General features: G+C 38.9%; 1 protein-coding gene across 4 annotated transcripts in view; it reads right to left on the bottom strand.

Annotated features, from left to right (window-relative positions):
* Positions 1-20,902, bottom strand: part of clcn2c (chloride channel 2c) — a 226,204-nt gene that overhangs the window by 117,005 nt on the left and 88,297 nt on the right. For all 4 annotated transcript variants that reach the window (XM_059330741.1, XM_059330743.1, XM_059330744.1 and 1 more), the window contains exons 3-5: positions 15,122-15,172; positions 2,994-3,125; positions 1,560-1,688 (exon numbers count right to left, since the gene is read on the bottom strand). In XM_059330741.1, coding sequence (XP_059186724.1) covers positions 1,560-1,688; positions 2,994-3,125; positions 15,122-15,172 — 312 coding nt within the window. The remainder of the gene's footprint in view (positions 1-1,559; positions 1,689-2,993; positions 3,126-15,121; positions 15,173-20,902) is intronic.

The raw sequence follows: 20,902 nt of genomic DNA, 5'->3' as shown, positions 1-20,902 counted from the left end.
GAGTTGTATGAATGTGACATTTGCATTATCATTATTATGATTGCTTCCACACTTCTTTTTTCATAGTAAGATGAAAAAAACCATGCTCTCCCACCTACAATAGAGTTAACACAGTGATTCAGTGAGATGAAGAGTGGAAGGGAGAAGGAGGTGTGTCTCACTGAAAGCTTCTCAGGAGCACAGCCGTCTCTTTAGCCTCTCTTACTGAGACTGACAGGAAAGTCTCTGCTGCACCTGCAGCAGAAATTAGTTCAGGCACCTGACGGAGTGCTGCACTGAATGCAGACACACCTAACCTGAATTTTAACTACACTACAGCTTTGAATTGTGCGCAGAAGGAATTATCTCCTTCCTTCATCTGACACTGAGTCAGAGGATGCCCCCCCTGGAGAGGAAGCAGAGCCTAAAGAGGAACACAGGGGACTCACAGTGTGTCACAGTGGTGTTACACTGTAGCTAAACACATTTAGGAGTTCTTTATAATACAGAGCATCATTCTGGTAGCTGGAGACGCTATTAGGAAAGCTATCAGGGTTTAATTTCACTTTATAGTGATCAGATAGAACTAGGGTGACCATATTTTGATTTCCAAAAAAGAGGACAATCGGCACGGCCTCAAGACACAAATTCAGACAGGCTTCTCGGAGGTTGATGAACATGCTTTATTATGCTTCAATGGTGCAAAATTAACTTCTGTAATAAAATAAAATGAAATCTGTAAAAACTTGTAACAAAATAATAGCTCTCGTAGACTCTTTTCAAATAAATATTTTTAATAATTTCTAAATATGAACTCTTCTGTTAGAAAACCTAGCTTCAACAATATATCTCTTAATAACTGCAATAAGATAAATAATAAAAGAGTCTCACAAAGATACTAACTTAACAAACAAAAAGGATCTATATTTTCATCTTACGCTTGGTCACCCTAGATAGAGCAGTGATTCCCACCCTTTTTCTTGAGGGACCCACATTTTTACCAAGATAAACTTTGCCCCCCCTCCAGTTAGTGATGTGAAATATATCTTTGTAGTCAGCGTAGTTTCTGCTTTCAGGGGACACCAAGTTTGTGTGGACTCTAAATTTACACTTATATGCTAAACTACTTACTTTTGAAAAAAGCAGACATTCAAACTTGCATGAAGCCTTGCCATGCTTTTTTCAATTGTATAGGTATAGATCAGGGATGGGCAACTTAAATGCTGGAGGGGGCCGCAACTTTTCATGGACACTACCACAGGGCCGCATATAGGACCGTGCACTTAACCAGATATGATGAAACTGCAATTTTATATATGTTTACAGTGTAGTAACTTAACATATTTCATGCTCAAATTCATGTATAACAGTATAAATAGGAATACAAAAGGTTTGAAGCAAATAAAAAATAGCCACTTACTTAATAGCCACTTTCAGTGCAAGAACAGCAGACCAACATTAATCACAAGAAGTAATTTTCTGCATTTTTATACTGCGCTTTTAAGATTTCTTTTAAGAAGTGTGTGTGTGTGTGTGTGTGTGTGTGTGTGTGTGTGTGTGTGTGTGTGTGCCGGTCGTACCAACAGCCTGCGGGGCGAGAATCTGGGTGAAGCCTGCAGAGAAGGTGATGAGGACCACAGGGTAGGTGACCCAGGCCAGGTACTGCAGGAACACGTTACTGTCCAGACCACCGTACATCCACTTCTGTGCTGTGGACACACACACCAATGCACACACACACACACACAACCAGGGCAGACATGTAAAGCACAATCCAGTCAATCCAGCAACACATGTATGTAAAGTTTGCATATACTGTACACTTCTCAACCAACTGCTTGGTGCATCCTGTAAGAGACACATTTACAATCACAGTACAGTGAGGGCAAAATGTAATGCACTCACACACACACACACACACACATACACACCTTTAGCCCAGTGTGTGTGTGTGTGTGTGCATGTTGTCTTCTCAGGACAGGTAGTTAGTCATGTTCTGTATCCAATTAAAAGAACTGTACTGCTTAACTGGAACTGACAAGACTAGGTTGGCTTCTCCTTGAAACCACACCAGACATACACTCAAACACACTCACACACACTCAAACACACTCAAACACACTCACAAACACTCTCTCTCACACACACACACACACACACACACACACACTCTTGTACTTCTATCTTTGTTAGAACCCTCATTGTAATAGTGAATTCCCTAGCAAGGTTATAATAGTTTTGGATTTTGTCCAATTGTAGTTAGTTTTGTAACCACAAAATACAGTTTCAGTTAATTATCTTTGTTTTTAAACTCTCATTTCTATTTTTATTTCAGTTAACGAAAATGTTTTTTTCAATTCTAGTTTTTGTTATTTCGTTTCGTTGTTCCCTAGTCCCTTACCCTAAACCTAACCTTCACCATCACCACTAAAAGCCCAACCCTAACCCTAATATAAACCTAATTGTAACCTTAACCCTAGATCCTTAAAGAAGTGAGGACCAGCCAAAATGTCCTCACTCTGTTGGTTAAAATCGTGTTCCGGTCTTCACTATGTAGGAAGTACAAGAACACTTACACACGCACGCACGCAAGCGCGTGCGTTTGCAAAGTGAGGACATTTTGGCTGGTCCTCCCTTCTTTAAGGATAGAACACATACTTCTGTGTTCACACACACACACACACACACACTCACACACACACACACACACACACACACACACACACACACACATATCTCGATCCAAGCACCTTAATTCTCCCTTCTTGCTTGAATTTTTTAAAGAAGAAAGAATAAATAAAAGTAGGCACTTAATGAATCAAATTAAACCTTGCACCTTTATCCCTTCCTCCCTGTCTGAATAACTCCCCTCTTTGTTTCTATCAATTCCTCCTTTACTTCGGAAATCACCTTTCTTTGCCTCCTTCTTGTTTGTCGACATTGTTCATTACCCAAAGTATTGGTATCCAATCCCTCCCTCCCTCCCTCCCTCCCTCTCTCCCTCCGTGCCTCACCTTGTAGACAGATGGCGATGCAGAAGTCCACCACCCAGCTGACCAGGGCCATGAGGAGTCCCAGCAGGATGAGGAAGATCCAGTCCTCCCCGACCCGCGAGATCAGGAACTTCTGACAGCGAACAGTGCAGACTACAGGGATGGCAGGAAGACAACAGAACATGTTAGGGAATATAAAAAACACACACACTACAACTACATTACCCACTGAGTTAGCACAGCGCTAACAGTATAGTGCTGTGTTTCCATCCACAAGCTTTTTAAATGCCAAATAATCAACTTAATCCTAAATACTGTTGATGAGAAGTAGCTAGGGTTGTCAAAAGTATCGATACTCAAAAAAGTATCGATACTAAAACCTTGCATCCGGATACAATAATCATTTTCAAAAGTATCGATACCCCCAGTATACACAGTGTCAGTATACGTAAGCATAGAGTTAATAAGTTTACATAAATGTTGGTGACTGAAAAGTGTTATTTTCCCAGAATGGAGCAGAGAAAAGTCGACCTGCAACCAAACAGCAACACACACAGCCGAAATATTGTTCTAATTTTTATTGTTTATTGTATTTATTTATTTTTTGCACTGCCTCAGACAGCAAATTTTATTAATTGACATTTTCAGGGATGTAAGTGGCACAAACAAAACAGCATTCACTATGAATTAAAAAGACAAAAACAAGAAAGATAGCCTGACGGGTAAGTGACAGAATATGTCTTTTGTAATTTGCGAGACATGGCCCTTTAACCCTTCATCGGGCAAAGAACTATATTTGGTAACTTCAGTTTTCTTCCAGCTAATCAGCAAAGATCAGGCTACGTCACAGACAGTGACACCATGACATCTGACCAATCAGTATGATAATAATATAATAATATTAACTTTATTGACCTTGACTTCCAATGTAAAAATCTGCAAGAAACAGTCGTACAAACAGAGTTATTCTTCAGTGACTTGTAATAATAATTAATATTTAGAGAAAAAAGTTGCTTATTTACTAGATTAAAGCTGCAAATCTCCAAGAAAAAAAGTTGCAGATTTAAGAGATTTAAAGTGGCAAATCTGCACAAAAAAAGTCTGGTTTACGAGAAAAATGTGGGGGGAAAAGGACATTTTTTCCTGCAGATTCATCACTTTAAATCTCATAAATCTGCACATTTAATTCTCGTAGATTTGCCACTTTAATCTCGTAAACTTATTTCTCAAAATATTACCCCCCTCCCCCGGGTCTGTATGTTTTTTTTACACATTCTGGCTGTATGTAATATCCTCCAATATTCTCTCTGGTTGAAATTTGGAATTTGCAAGTATTTCAATGAGTGCCCTATTAAGGGTTAAATATGACTACTTGTTTATGCATGAAGGAAATGCATTTCTATTGCTATGTATGCAAAATTGTGATGTAGAAGCCAACTGCTGAAAAAAAGAATGCAGCGTTATGTTATGACAGAAACTGACAGAAACTGACAGAAACAGACAGAAACTGACAGACTGTGTTGTCACCTTGTGTTAAGAATATATTAATGGAACTGGGCAAGAGACTAAAAACAACATGGACCACTGAATGTATATTAAACACACAACACTAGGCACTACAACACACAACACACAAGTATACACACATAAATCAGTGCATGAAGCACAATCTAATTTGCCATACTCACCTGCAAGCAACAGGAAACTCAGATTCACAGCTAATATGCTGCACAACACCGAGACGTGCATACACACTTACTGATTGTGACTAATTGCTGGAACAAAACATTAGTTTGATGGTGACTCATTAGGATGCTGACAAACACACCATAACTCATAACGCCTCTCGTTCACACCACTCCTCTCCTCCCCTCCTCCTCTCCTCCTCTCCTCCTCTCCTCCTCTCCCAGGCCTGTCCTTGTTTCCCTTCTCTCCTCTGCAGGGAGGTAACACTTGGGAGCAGCGGGGGGCCCCTCACACTAATGACACTCACAACACACACACACACACACACACACACATACACACACAACACACACAACACACACACACGCGCACACACACACACACGCGCACACACACACACGCGCACACACACACACGCACACACACACACACACACACACACACACACACACACACACACACACACACACACACACACACACACACACACACACACACACACACACACACACACTCTTCTGATTCCTTCATCTTTTATCTCCAGCACATAGAACCAAGGTTTCATTTCATCCACCTTTCTTTAAAGATGCCAAGTATTTCTTTACTGATGAAATAGTGATGAACAAGATGCCAGAACAAGTCTTTTATTTCGATGTCTGTAGTTCTTACGAAACAGTTCCTTCAAGTCAAGTATTATAGCAGAGAATAGGGCTGGGCGATATGGACCAAAAATCATGTCCCAATATATTTAGGCTGAATATCGATATACGATATATATCCCAAAATTTTTATCGCAAAGTGACAGCAAATGTTTAGTCAAAGTCAAAGCCAAATATGACATGTCACAAGTGTTTTTATTGAAAAAGTTTCTTTAAGTGAACATAAATACTGTATAACAACAGGAGTACCTTTTTTAAGAATCAAAGCTCCATAAAGTGCATATTTAAATAAAAAAATATCTTAAATAACGGATCACGATGCACAATTTGAACTATATGGGCATATATATGGGATATATAACTGGAGAGTCGCCGGTTCGAATCCCAGTGACAGGTACGGACTGAACAGCACAGTATAAATTGTATTATATTATATATTATATATTATATTGCTTGTATAAAAATAAATACTACCACACAAACACTCTTTGCCATTGTTAAAGTTTTCGGACAAGCATTTTTTTATTTTTTTTCCCGCATCAATCAAGAGCCTTTAAAGAGTTGTTTTACCACAGAGGCACACATTACATGCAAACTGCACCATCCAAAATGTGAAAACATATACATTTGTATACATAATTGTACATTTTAGAGACTTCAGCTCAAGATAGTGTCTTTTGCATTTCTACTATAATATGTAAATGTTTTATTGTTCAAAACACATTCTTTTTTTCTTACTGTCTTAGTGTCACCTTATTGGTCAGTGTTTCTGGGTCCACATCTCTGTTGAAGACATGAGATAATAACTGTAACGGCCCTGTAGTGGCACTTTGAACTGATATATAAGGTATAGTTGTAAGATCACAACCTTGCAGAAGCCCCGATGGTTCATTTAAAGGCACAATATCTAAAACATCTAAAACTCTTTGGAAGTGTTATTAGTGTGTTGCAGTGTTGTTTGTGTGTTGCAGTGTTGAGTGAGTGTTTTGATACTTTCACAGTATTTATATAGCACCTAGACCTGCTTTATGATAAAAAAAAAAAAAAACACATGAAAATCTCACCTTTTACCATATGGGACCTTTAAAAGTGTGTTTTAAAATATTAGAATGGAGTGCCAAAGCCAGATTTATCAAACACTCACAGATTTTATTTAACGGGTAAGTGGCAGAAATATAAATCATATAACATAAAAACAAATACATTCTGAAAGATGAGGCGAGACCGACAGTTCGGTTTGACTGACAGACAGAGGGGGGAGAGACGGAGAGAGAGAGAGAGAGAGAGAGAGAGAGAGAGAGAGAGAGACAGAGAGAGAGACAGAGAGAGAGAGAGAGAGAGAGAGAGAGAGAGCAGGAGGTGAATGATAAATGCTGCAGGGATGGAATGAAAGATGGAGACACACACACTTGCAACACACATACAGTACATGCACACATCCCCTAATCAACACCTTCAGGAGCTCACACACACACACACGCTGGCAAAAGCTGTGACAAACACACACGCATTGATTTGCCTTGGCTTTCTATCACTCCACAGACATTTATGTGACAATTCTAAGAAAGAGGCATCGTACATGTGTATATTTAGATCCTGTTTGTGCATATGTGTGTTTGTGTATATGTGTGCGCGCGTGTGTGTGTGTGTGTGTGTGTGTGTGTGTGTGTATGCACTTGTGCGTCATCTCACCCACGGGCCGTCTGTGTTCTTGGACCCCTTCTGTCGTCCAGACACTAGTCAATGTAAAGTGTGTGTGTCTGAGAGCATGGTTGCATGTGTGCAGACATGGTTTTGTTGTACTTCAAAACATTGTGTTTGTGCATGTGTGTGTCTTGTCTTGTATTCTTGTCTTTTTTGTGATGTAATTTAGTTAGCTGTGTCTGTGCTGTTATTGCTTAATAGCTTTTTTCTGCCACACACACACACACACACACACACACACACACACACACGGACCCTGCAGACTGGTTGCTGACTTTATTCTTCATGGCATGCAATAAGCAGCATGCTAGTTCCCAATCACTCTCATTGCCTTCTGACTCACCCTCTGCACCACTCTCCTCTTTCATCCCTCCCCCCCTCCATCCCTGATCCAATCATCCCTTGCTCCCTCTCCCCCCCTTTTCCTTCTTCCTTCTTCTTCTTCTTCTGCTGCTTTCTGCTAATCACATTCAACCTCTGACTTTACCTCTCATCTTTTCCTCTCCCTCTCCGGTCTTATCTGCTGCCCTCCACTCCTCCTTTCCACACTTGCTCCTTTATTTACACTCTCTCCTCTCTCTCAGTCAACTCTTTCCAGGCTTGCTTGCCCGCTTGCTCGCTCTCTCTTCTGCAAGAGACATAATGCCCACATACCTGCTGAGACTAATTTAGGTTGCCTTGGATACGCAGCGCATCTAGTTCCTTGGCCTGGCATTAAGAATCAGTTGGTGAGTGTGCACATGTGTGCTTGTGTTTATTTTGGATTGGCCAACACGTTTTTAATACTATTTTTGGACTGAAACTACACATATCAGATATGTAACCCTGATAAAACTAAAGGGCATTCCAGCAAATGTAGTATTGTTTTATATGATTGAGTTACTTGCAAGCAGTATCATGCTTGCATCATTGAACATGATAATGTTTTGGTGAACTGTGAACTGAATGTTTGCAGTTTTTCACTTTGCAACTAATGCACAGGAGCGTCATTTAATCTAAACACGCTCACACACTATATTTCTTGGAACCTGGTATGTTGGTGTTGTAATTTATCTGTGTTAAGCCAATATCGGCTGACTGATTTATACAGTAAGCCCTGTTCTAAAAATGACACAGCTGAAGCATCTGACCAGTATTGGGAAAATATCTGGTACATTAATGACTGGGTTGCAAAAAAGTAAACAAAAATAGAATAGCAGGGATCAGGAAGAAATGAATGTGAACAAGTTAATTCTACTCTGTTTGTAAGAGACATTAAAAAATGAATGGTCAAAACTAATTGAGCAACTTCCCACAATGCAACATAAGTGTCAGTCTTTCTTTAGACCTTCCCTGACTTGTAACCTCCACACCATTTCTATAATCTTAGAATTAGAAAGACTAACCTATTAATAAGACATTTCAAACATTAAAACAGTATCAGAAAATAAATATATTGGTTTAACTGTGTTGTGATTATACTGAAAATGCGGGCAGGGGGTAGGCAGAGTGAACACACACACACACACACACACACACACACACACACACAAATCTCTAACAGCACAGATTCCTTGCAACCGCTTCCACATAAATCCCAATTATTCAAATCACCCCTTATTTGCTATGCAAGGTGACAGCTATATATGGGTGTAAAGGGTTAAACAGCCTAACATTTATGCCTCAATTTTGCACAGTCATGTCAATGAGGCCCATCCCAACACATTTATTATGTAGCTTCATGCGTAAGGGAGAGATTCAATTAGAAATGCCTGACTGTGTTTAAAACCACCTTCCTAATTAGATTAGAAGTAATATAGCTAGGCAAATCTGACCATTCAGCTCTTTTGCTTTTTAAACAGAAACTTTGAAAGATTATAGAGTAGAGAATAACAGGATATGTGACTGGTTTACAATTTGCAGGCCTTTAATTGTGGAAATATGATGGTAGAGATGCAACGATAAATTGTATTATCTATGGCCGTTATCCAACCTGGTCTCACAGGAAATCGTGAAATAGCCACGGATTTCGCTTAACTCAAAATCCGTGGAATAGCCACGGAATCGCTCAAATTTCCGTGAAACTGACACGGATTTCGCTACAATGCAAGTTAATGACAGTCATATCCCGTGGCTATTCAAACAAACAAAGTGATTATGTACATTCACTGAGTGAAGATTTAGAAAATAAAACATATATTTCTCGCTAGAAATGTATTCAAAATCCATTTTTATGCAGAAACTAAGTCAAAATATTGATTTTTCACTAAAAATGAGAGAACTGTCCGCCATGTTTTTTGTTCTGACCGCTGGGACCTTGAAAGTCACGTGACTTGGAACAAACCAATAGCCACGGGATATGACTGTCATTAACTTGCATTGTAGCGAAATCCGTGTCAGTTTCACGGAAATTTGAGCGATTCTGTGGCTATGGCACAGATTTTGAGTTAAGCGAAATCCGTGGCTATTTCACAGATTTCTGCGAGACCAGGTTCCCGTTATCACAGGTAAACTTGTCGTAGATTGCAGTTAAGCACAGCAGCACAGCAGCTGCAACGCTGTCTGTGAGCACACTGCTCCGGTGTCAGTTTCATATGTGACAGGCTTTAAATGCATTTATCTCATTGGATCAGTTCTTTGTGTTGAATAGACAGCCAGAGGAGAGAAAGTACTGACTTTGGCCAATGCTTAAGAGGGTTTGACTTGTGGAAACACCTTTGACTTAGGGCTGGGCGATATGTAGATATAAAAAAATATATCGATATATTTTTAAATGTGATATTGAATTAGACCATATCACATATATTGATATAGTTCAAATATTTTCCTTTCTTTATATAGAAATGCTGCCCTATAGGGTTTGTCATATTTAGTTATTTCGTAATGTTCGTTATTCTTTTCTCATATAAATATATTTTTTTCAGAAAAAGATTGGTCTATTTTATTTCATAGGCTATTTTTATTTAAGATAATTTTTATTCATATGTGCACTTTGTAGAGCTTTGATTTAAAAAAAAGGTTCTCCTGTTGTTATACAGTATTTATGTTCACTTAAATAAACGGTTTCAATAAAACTACTTGTTTTGTTGCAAGTCATATTTGACTCTGACTGAACATTTGCTCTCACTTTGCAATAAAAATATCGGGATATAGATCACATATCGATATTCAGCCTAAATATATCGAGATATGACTTTTGTCCATATCGCCCAGCCCTACTTTGACTATTTAGAAAAAGTCAGAACAAGAGTTTTCATCCTCCCTCATACATACAACATAGTGGCACTAAACTCCCATGATAGCCTGCAAAGCGAGCTAGCTTTGTCAGTAACTAGACTGGATATGATCATAAAACTAGAAATGCAGTAGTCCATTCCAATACTGGTTAAATTCTCTGATTCTCTGTACCTAATTTGAAAACAATAAATCAAATTTTGTTCTTCCTGACTGCCATAAACGATATAAAATACCTGGAACTCTGGCAGTCATCTAGAATTCAAAGAACCTTAGTTACATCTGCCAGTTTCATTCTACTTCACTCTTCCTGACCGCCGGAGTTCATGGTCATTCATGTTTTTTTTCTTCTCTGGCAGTCAGGAAGATGGAGTTCTGTAACTCTAATTCTGCTGTCAGTTTCTCTCCTTTTTCTCCCTTTTTTTCATCTCCTAGTCCCTACGGTACCTGTGCTACTGTTGAAAAATGAGTACCGTCCTGATTTTGGAATTTAGACATCGACCTGAAACCAAAGTATCGGTTCTCCCGACATCCCTAAACTGGACAAAAATGTTTGTTGAAGAGACAGATTCTGAAAACTATGCATCTTTTGTGAATCAGATCATACAGGTTTATATAGAAGTTGATGATGTGATGCAGCTTATTGAATAGCTTCCTTTGTATTAAACTCTCTCCAAGTTCGCTCCAAGTTCACCAACATCAGGATGCTTCATTTTTTGCCAACAGAACTTTACTTAATATATTTGATAAAATGTAATAAATATAAATGCGTCCTTGATTTTGAGTCAGTTGTTTAAGTAACTTTAATATAAAAATGTTTGAGATGGAATCTACTTATTTTGATCACATTAAATATAATCTTTATGAGTATGTAATTCTAAATCAAGAGAATTTTGAATGAATCCAACACAATAGAATTAGTCGGTTTTTAATTGACAGGCACTTCCTGTTAAGTTGTTATTAACTCAACTTGTAAAGTAGTTAGATTTAATTAATAATATTGCGTGCAATCTGTTGCCTAAATTTTATTGAGTAGCTATTTATAGTAAAGTTGACATACACAAATGAAATCCGAGCACAGATTTACCTCATCCTTAGTGAAAATTTTTACAAATGAGCGGTTTGTGCAGCTGCAGATAAAAGGGAAAAAGAAAAAGGCAGCTCAGGAGAGAATGGAGCTAAAAGGAGGAAGGAAATAGTAAAAACTAACAAGACAAATTGGCCCCTAAAGGCAGAAAAGAAACGTTTTTGGAGTAATAAAACCAACAATGCATCGGTAAATGTTTCCTCTGCTCCTTAATATGGCCATCTTCATTCCCTCAGCACGCTATAACTGTAGCATCTCCTCCTCTCCCTTCCTCCCTGTTCATCCATTCATTAATCTATCTATCTATCCCTCCTCCGCTCCTTCCTTCATGTTAATGTGTTGTCTATGCTAATGAGATGAAAAAGGAGGTGATGTTTATGTAAATGTGCTGTAACGGCGTCGGCGTCGGTCCCGGGCGAGCAGGCAAAGCGCCTCGTCTCGCACTCAATCACTCCGTTTGCTCGTCGAGTAACGACGGCTGTGACACCCGTCTTATGGCTGCAGTACAATGTCTGCTTAATGAGGTGTAATGGTGTACACGCACACACACACACACACACACACACACACACACACACACAACGGGCCAGCACAATCACCAGAGTTATTATACAAAAACAGCCTCAGCAGCCCTCTCTAAAGAGTGTGTGATGTATGTTAACATTTCTTAAGGGAGCAACAGCAAAACCCACACGCCCACGCATTTGACTGTGTTATTTCTAAGCATTAAAAAATAGAGAAAAGTCATAAAGTTTCATCAAGTGCACTTCTCAAATGTTGCATTGAGGTTTCTGTTGTGGGTCAGAAGTCTTGGTGTTAATCTGATGAACATCTGAGGCTGCAATCTGAGGGCGGATGATGTCCCTTATGATCTTTTATTTATATTTTTTCTCTCTGTGTTCGGTGCTTCGCTGCTGTTTGCCGTGACACTTATTACTCCAGATTCAGTTTATGAAGTTGAGGTCATTAATCATCCGTTTCTGACAATTGCACATTTTTTAAGTTGCTGTTGCACTCGAAAGCTTTCACACACGTAAATATGAATACACCAAAAAATGCTGCCTTATTAGCTGTGTATGTCTTTGAATCCTGGTCCTGAGCCCAGTGTTTTCTCCTAAAACAGCATCCATTGGAGGCTGAAACTGCACGTTACTCAGTTCCAAAATTATATTTGGTAACACTTTACAATAACCATCATTTATAAATGGTAAACAGATAGTTTATTGATGTTTAATCATCATTTATAAACCGTATATAGACCATTTAGAATTGTATATACATAATTTATTAATGTTTAACTAACTACATCATTTATAAATGGCAAATAGATGGTATATTAATGTAAATTTCTAGTTACTTTACCATTAACAAACAATTAAATTATAATTAATAGTTTATTAATAGTTTTAGTTGCACTCATTTTAACATTTTTAACACCATATTAAGTATGTTAATGATTTTTGAAATGATTCATATAACTTTAAGAAATTGATTGACTTTTTTTAAGATAAAATATATATAGCACTTTGATAATGTTAATAATTGATTTATAAACCATCTATAATCATTATTTAGTTGGTCATTTTTAAGTGTTACCTTATATTTTTTATCACCTAATCTGACAATTTTTCCTCAATTAATTGATTCATCATTTGGTCTAAAAAATGTCAGAAAATAGTGAAAAATGTCCATCCAAGATGATGACTTTAAATGTCTTCATTTGTCAGTCAAAAACCCAGAGACATTCAATTTAATATGATATAAAACAGAGAAAAGCAGGAAATCTCCTTATTTGAGAGGTTGGAATGGAAAATGCATTTTCTTCAAAGAATAACTTTCATGATATATATGTATTAAAGAGCCACCAACACTGGAGTTTGAAAGCATAAATCAATATCAGTATTTTGGGGGTTAGAAAACTCCCACAAACTGTGTATTACTTGCAATATGCTTTATTGTTCATGACGTTTCGGTCACTGGACCTCACTCTAAACAAACGTCTATGAACTAAAACGTGTTTACTTGGTATTAAAAATGGCTCAGAGTGGGATCAAATATTTGCACAAACGATTAGACCCTTCTGTTTTATGATTCTTAATTAAGCAACAGTCAAACACTGGTGATGATGACACCGATGATTAACAAAATGAGCCGTGCCTCAACACTGAGGCTGCCATAATGTGATTAAAAGCAACACACTATGGACACACACACACACACACACACACACGCAGAGTCAACGTAAAGAGCGAGTAAGTAAGTTTGTGTGCTTGCTAGTGTACATCTCTTAGTGTTTGTGTGTGTGTGTGTGTGTGTGTGTGTGTGTGTGTGTGTGTGTTCAGGCTGATCACACTGGGGAGAGGTAAGTCATTTCATTTCCTGGATGAAAGCCTGGTGAAGCTAAAGCCAAGGGACCTGCTGCTAACTCTGCACCGCTTCTCTCTTCCTCTCTCATCTGCCTCTCTCATTCCATCTCAATTGATTTTTATCCCTGGAACCCCTAGACCTCTGCCATTAACTCCCCCTCTATCTCTATCTCTTTTCTTTTTTAAAATTTCTTTCCCTCCCTCCCTCCCTCCGCTCTTTTTAGTTGCCCCCCTCCCTTCTACGTTAACTTCCTCCTTTATATCATCCTTCCGATTCGACTCTGCATCCGTTCATTTCTTTCTCGCTTTTTATTTTGCCCGTCCAACCCCCCCACAACCCCCTCCCCTTCCTCTCACACACACACCCTCCAACCCCCCATCTCTGCTGCTGCCGAGTCAGCACTTCCGTTCCGCAGTCCTCTGCAGACACACAAGTGCGCTCTGATTTACACTTTTATGCCCTGCCGTAACCAATTTCACAGCATTTCCATTGCGCATGCATTTGCTATTCTTTAAACTGACAGCAACACACACACACACACACACATACAAGCATACAATATACACACGTATGTATTGTACATGTAAGGTTACAAGCTGGGTGTATATGCATTCATACATATAGAAGCGGAGAATTGAAGCATCATCAATCTTGAGAGGAAGGAAAAGTATTAAAAGTTGCAGAAGAATACACAACACGCACACAGTTGATGAAAAAACCTATATGTATTTGTGTGTGTATGTATGTGTATATGTGTGTGTGTGTGTGTGGCACATTCATCTGTGCAGCAGAAAGAAGAGAGACATTGATCATCAGGCTTGTCCGCAGCTTGCGCTGCCTAATCAGAGCCATTCATCTCCGCTTTCACACACACACACACACACACACACACACAAAACACACAACTAAACTAAGATGTTCAGAGCTCTTTATTACTTTCCATTAAGGCTGGAGGCTAGCTGTAATAAGGCCAGGCTGGGAGAGTTAGTCTTTTCTGGCACGGAGACACACGGCGGAATGGGAATAATATGCACACAGACATATTTTTCATGTGGGCTGTTGATTAATATGAAGCCACAAGGTGAATGTGTGTGCGCATGTGTGTATGTGGGCACCATTGGCAAACAGCAAGATCATGAGACTTTGGCTCCTGCTTTTATATTTCCTGTTTGTTTGTTTTTTTGCCCTCAGACACACACACAAGCACACTCATCTGCAAAGACAAACCATGTGATTTTATTTATTCAGCATTAATACGTCGCAAAGCGAGGGAGCAACACTTACTGACCACTTATCAAAGATTAATGATGGAGCAGTAATGCAGGAGTTATAGCTGTAGCACAGTGTGAGTGTGAGGGTTTAAGGCTAGTTGGTAGTTGAAGGGGCAGACTGGGAATGATACGGACGTTTGTTCTTTTTGCTTGCTTGTTTACCAGAGATAAAGTCCCGGGCTGGAGCCTCCAGAACATACGGGTACCCTGACCCTGAGGACAAATAAACCACATCACATAGTTAAAAACAAGCAGTGCACCCCCGTGTTTATGTGTGTTTGTGTGTGTGTTTATTTTATTATTTTACAGTTTTTCCCCCCACACAATGCTTCAGGTTTAAAAAAAAAGTTTCCCTTCCTTCAATATGAAAAAGAAAAACATCTCTCTTTATCCATTTTTCTACATAACATTATTAGTTTGTGATTGATGTCGGCCCTGTGCAAACTCAGCAGCACGACGAATGGAAGAGCGGCGGAGGAGAGAGGGAGGCACGGAGGGAAGGAGTGATGAAGGATGCAAAGCCCTCGACAGGGAGGGATAAGTGTTGGGAGAGTGGTGATGAGATGAGGAGGTGGAGGAGGAGGAGGAGGAGAGTGAAGAGTGGGAGATAAGGAGAGAGAAAAAAAGATGGAAAAGAAGGAAATATAAAGAGAGAGGAGGAAATAAAAGGGGCAGATTAATAATAAGCGTGGGTAATAAATGATACAGCACTCATGTGGTTGACTTTATGGCATGGTCACGTAGGGCACAACATACTGCAGTATTGAATTAATGGATGAGAGCTGCCAAAACATAGACCATAAAATAAATAAATGGAGCAACTAAGGTGGAAAAATGTAGCCGATGCAGAAATGCATTAAACCTGCATTCTGTCTGATGGCCAGCAGGGGGAGACTGTACTAGTTGTAAAAATAAGTCAGATTGTATAAACTTCTCACTTGATTTATTACCTCAGTAAACATTTTCATAAAGAGTTTATCATCTCAATCAATAGTTTCAAGTTTTCTTCAAACAGCATGATGTCCACTTTGTAAATTACAGTCCCATGTAAAATAGACGATATAGCATATAGTGTATGCTTTAGGGTTTTGCAACCTTGTGGTTTACAAGTCATTGTAGAAGTGTAGCAATGCACATCCATGGCAATGTGTGCATTTAAAATGCAGTGTGCTTGAGTTTTGTTAATCTAAAGTTATATATGTCATCTTTCTGAGCGTTGACTAAACAGTAAATGGACTGAATTCAACATGGTCTCACAGGAATCCATGAAATAGCCACGGATTTGCTTGACTCAAAATCCGTGGAATAGCCACAGAATCACTCAAATTTCCGTGAAACTGACACGGATTTCGCTACAATGCAAGTTAATGACAGTCATATCCCGTGGCTATTCGAACATACAAAGTGATTATGTACATTCACTGAGTGAAGATTTAGAAAATAAAACATATATTTATCGCTAGAAATGTGATCAAAATCCATTTTTATGCAGAAACTAAGTCAAAATATTGATTTTTTTTCACTAAAAATGAGAGAACTGTCCGCCATGTTTTTTGTTCTGACCGCCGGGACCTTGAAAGTCATGTGACTTGGAACAAACCAATAGGAAAAAATATCCATGGAATAGCCAAGGGATATGACTGTCATTAACTTGCATTGTAGCGAAATCCGTGTCAGTTTCACGGAAATTTGAGTGATTCCGTGGCTATTCCACGGATTTTGAGTTAAGCGAATCCGTGGCTATTTCACAGATTCCTGTGAGACCAGGTTCACTGAATTTGTATAAAGTGGTTTCACATCGACGCAATCATACAAACATAGCCACAGCTAGGTATAATTTCCCAGTCCAACTATGGCCACTGGTTCCAAAATATATATCTATTTTTAAGTACCTTAACATACCTTAAGCACTTCTCTGGTATAGTCACTTTCTTTGTTACTGCCACTATCTTCTTTTTTACTTATTCTCTTTTGCTTTTTTTTTTAAATGTGTGAATGGCACATGTGAATGTCATGTATGTTATTGTTCTATTAGCTGCTTTTAAAGTGCCACATACATTTCGTGCTTGGGTAACACCAAGATGACAGCAGCCAACCTCAAGGATTCAAAACTGTAGTCCACAAGCCAATGGGTGACATCACAGTAGCTGCACCCATTTCTTTAATATAGTCTTTGGGTAAAAATCTATATTTGACTTTGACAGTTTGCTGAACCATGCCCAAGAATAGTGATTGTCCAATCATAGCTTAGGAACCATCAGCAAGTCTGTCAAGCTTTGGGTTTTTACACATAAAAAATGAAATAGTCATGGAGATCTAATTGGCATGGTCTGGGTGTTTTCGGCCTATTTTCTCTTTGGCTGTGTGTTCGCTGTTTTCTCCTCCCCTTCACCAACTTCTGACAGGGGCGTGGTCTGTGATTAAACATATCGAACCTGGTCTCACAGAAATCTGTGAAATAGCCACGGATTTCTCAAATTTCCGTGAAACTGACACGGATTTCGCTACAATCCAAGTTAATGACATATCCCGTGGCTATTGGTTCGTACCAAGTCACGTGACTTTCAAGGTCCCAGCGGTCAGAACAAAAAACATGGCGGACAGTTCTCTCATTTTTAGTGAAAAATCAATATTTTGACCTAGTTTCTGCATAAAAATGGATTTTAATCACATTTCTAGCGAGAAATATATGTTTTATTTTCTAAATATTCACTCAGTGAATGTACATAATCACTTTGTATGTTGGAATAGCCACGGGATATGACTGTCATTAACTTGCATTGTAGCGAAATCCGTGTCAGTTTCACGGAAATTTTAGCGATTCCGTGGCTATTCCACGGATTTGGAGTTAAGCGAAATCCGTGGCTATTTCACGGATTTCTGTGAGACCATGTTGACATATCATGTGACAAACACAACTGAATGATACTCCATCATTATAAACTGACAAACTGATACATCTACATTTCTAACTCTCATGGGGACGATTGTTTTAAAAGTCAGTGTTTTCTGTGAAGATGATGAAAAGTTAAAAGTTTTCCGATCTCATCCAGGCCGGGAAACAAACCTGCAAAGTATGGAAAGATGTGTGAGTGTTGTGGATTGGCTCAGGGATCAGCTGTGATTAGAGAGTAATAACTCAGAAACACGGGGCTCAGATGGATGGAAACAGAGGAATACACCAACACACACACATACACACACTTCAGATTGTACCCAGTGGAGAAGAGGGGATGGAGGAGGAGGTGATGGATTGCAGACAATGAGGGAAGTGAAGAGAGCTGCTGAGTGGTTGTAAAGAATGGAGAGGAAAAGGAAGAGAAGAGCGCTCTTTGGAGAGGAAAAAGAAAAGAAGAATAGCAGGAAATTGGAGAGAGTAGGAGAAAAGGTTAGAGAAACTAGAGACACATGAGAAGAGGATTAGGAAGGGAGGGAAGAGATACAGGATGCAAGGATAAAAGAAAAGGAGGGAATTGTATGAGGAAATGGAAAGTAAAGTTTCAGAATAGAAAAGGAAGGAAGTAGAAGGAGGAGGAACTTGAAACCAGAGAGCAGAAAAGATCAAAACAGAAATAAAAAAGCTGCAACCAATAAAGTTGGATGCTGACTTTTTTGGGTTCTTTACTGTTTAATGACCATTGATTTTACAGTGAGACGAGCCGGCTATAAAATCCACACGTTGATACCACGATCTGAGCACATAAAAATTAATGATGGCATTAATAAAACTTTGCCCTGCACGGTTACAGCTGCAGTAAAGATTGTCAACAACTCACGCGTTGATTTGTGGAGCTGTAGGACCTCTGCAGACAAGCAGTCCACCTCAAACTGCTGTTAATTCAGAAATAAATCCACTCTCAGTGTAAAAGTGGGTACGCTAAAGTTTGACTGTAGCAAAACAACTATTAGCAATGAGAATGCGTTTCGATCTGTCTTCTAATTGCATATTTGAATAGATTTGCATTATTTAAATACCACTAGGAGCTCAATGTTTCAATTCATTTCCCTCCCCTGTCTTTAGCAGTTTATCAGACTGCTGGGGAGAACAACTCTCCACCATTCTCCAAACTTTACTGCCTCTCATTTTTGAAAATCATCCAGTAGGTGGACAGGAACTCAACCTGGGTACAGCATTACTCTTTAAAACTGCTCCCAGTGGACACAGAAACCTGATGACTTTGGAAACCCTGCAAGTCCCTCAGTGACAGTGCTGGAAAAGTCTGAGCAGCACTAGAAGGCAGGTCGGTATGTGGAGAGAAGATTTAATAGAAGCTGAATAATGGACCCAGAATAGGTTTACTTCAGTCAAACTACAATATGTTTTTAAAAGAACCTGGTCTCACAGGAATCCGTGAAATAGCCACGGATTCGCTTAACTCAAAATCCGTGGAATAGCCACGGAATCACTCAAATTTCCGTGACCTGACACGGATTTCGCTACAATGCAAGTTAATGACAGTCATATAATGTGAAAACATTGAAAAACATCCACCACAATTTCCCAAAGTCATAGGGGCCTTCTTCAATATAGACATTGAACCCTAACAAAACAAATCCTGACATTAAAGAAGCAGAAACCTGCAAATATTTGGCTTTGTTGCTTGATAATGACTTAAACAATTGATTAAAATGAAATAAAAAGGTCCCCATAATTTGCTGTTGATTATCTAATTGATTAGCAAATGATTAACTGACTTAATGTTAAAGCCCTTATAAAAACGAGAATGTTTTTTTTTTTATTAGAATTTTGACACTCAAACATGCTGGGAAGCCTGCAAATATGATGCACCAGTTTCTTTAATAAATAAATATAACTGAGTTGGGAGAACAGTCAGCAACATTAAATTCATGATTTCAGAACAAACGACTTCAATCAGTTAAGTGAAAATGAAAAATGACAAAATTCAAGTTGAATTAACTTGAAATAATGAAAGTTACATACTTGCATTAAGTGCAGTGGTGGAATGTAACTAAGTACATTTACTCAAGTACTGTACTTAAGTACAAATTTAAGGCACTTTTACTTTACTTAAGAACCATTTTATGTAACTTTATACTTCTACTCCACTACATTTTAGAGGCAAATATTGTACTTTTTACTCCACTACATTTAGCTGACAGCTAAAGTTTCTTTTCAGGTCGAGATTTAATTTAAGAAACATGATACAATTAAAGTGATTAGACATTCTTTTGTTTAGTTAAACCTCATAAAAGTATATTAAGTAGTTTAAATGAGCCCTGTCTTTACAACATTAAAATGCTGCTTACATAAACACTCCAACACAAATACATAAAGTCTAAAAAAAAGAGGCAATCCCTCTCAGTTTTGTGTACGTGTTGATGAGTAATGACACTAAAACCGACAGCACGTCTAAAGCTGGTCCCACCTCACATCCCCATGATGGAATTGAGTGTTTGGCAGCGCTCCCGATCTGGCTGTACGTCGGAATCACCACAGGAACCCTCAATTAGATGTCTGGCACCTTAGGACGAGCGCATGAATATTAAATATGATGTCACCGTCTAAATGCTGCCTGCTATTGCTGTTATGGGCGCCATCTTGGCTCAACCTGCTGTCCCAGAGATGACAAAATCAATGTAAGCGAACACTGTGGCTGCTGACCATTCTCTCTGCTGACACACACATTGGACCAGCGCCACAACCTCAAGAGTAAAAGCAGTAAACACACACACACACACACACACACACACACACGGACACAATCTGCTTGAGTGGCACAGAATCAAATATTGATCAGTGGCCCAAGTCTCCTTGGTTACTTGATATATTAAAGTGAAAGTTCCTTTGCTCTCTCTCACACACACACCATCAAACACACAAGCAACAGTGTGTATGTGTGAGTCAGTTGTGTTACTTCCTGGACTTGGCTGGTAGCTAAATGTGAATGACGTCTGAACACCCCCACAGTGCGTCAGCATGGT

Source organism: Centropristis striata, chromosome 4 (assembly GCF_030273125.1).
Source record: "Centropristis striata isolate RG_2023a ecotype Rhode Island chromosome 4, C.striata_1.0, whole genome shotgun sequence".
Lineage (NCBI taxonomy): Eukaryota > Metazoa > Chordata > Actinopteri > Perciformes > Serranidae > Centropristis > Centropristis striata.
Note: the sequence above shows the minus strand (reverse complement) of the source record. Positions and strands in the feature narration are given on the sequence as shown.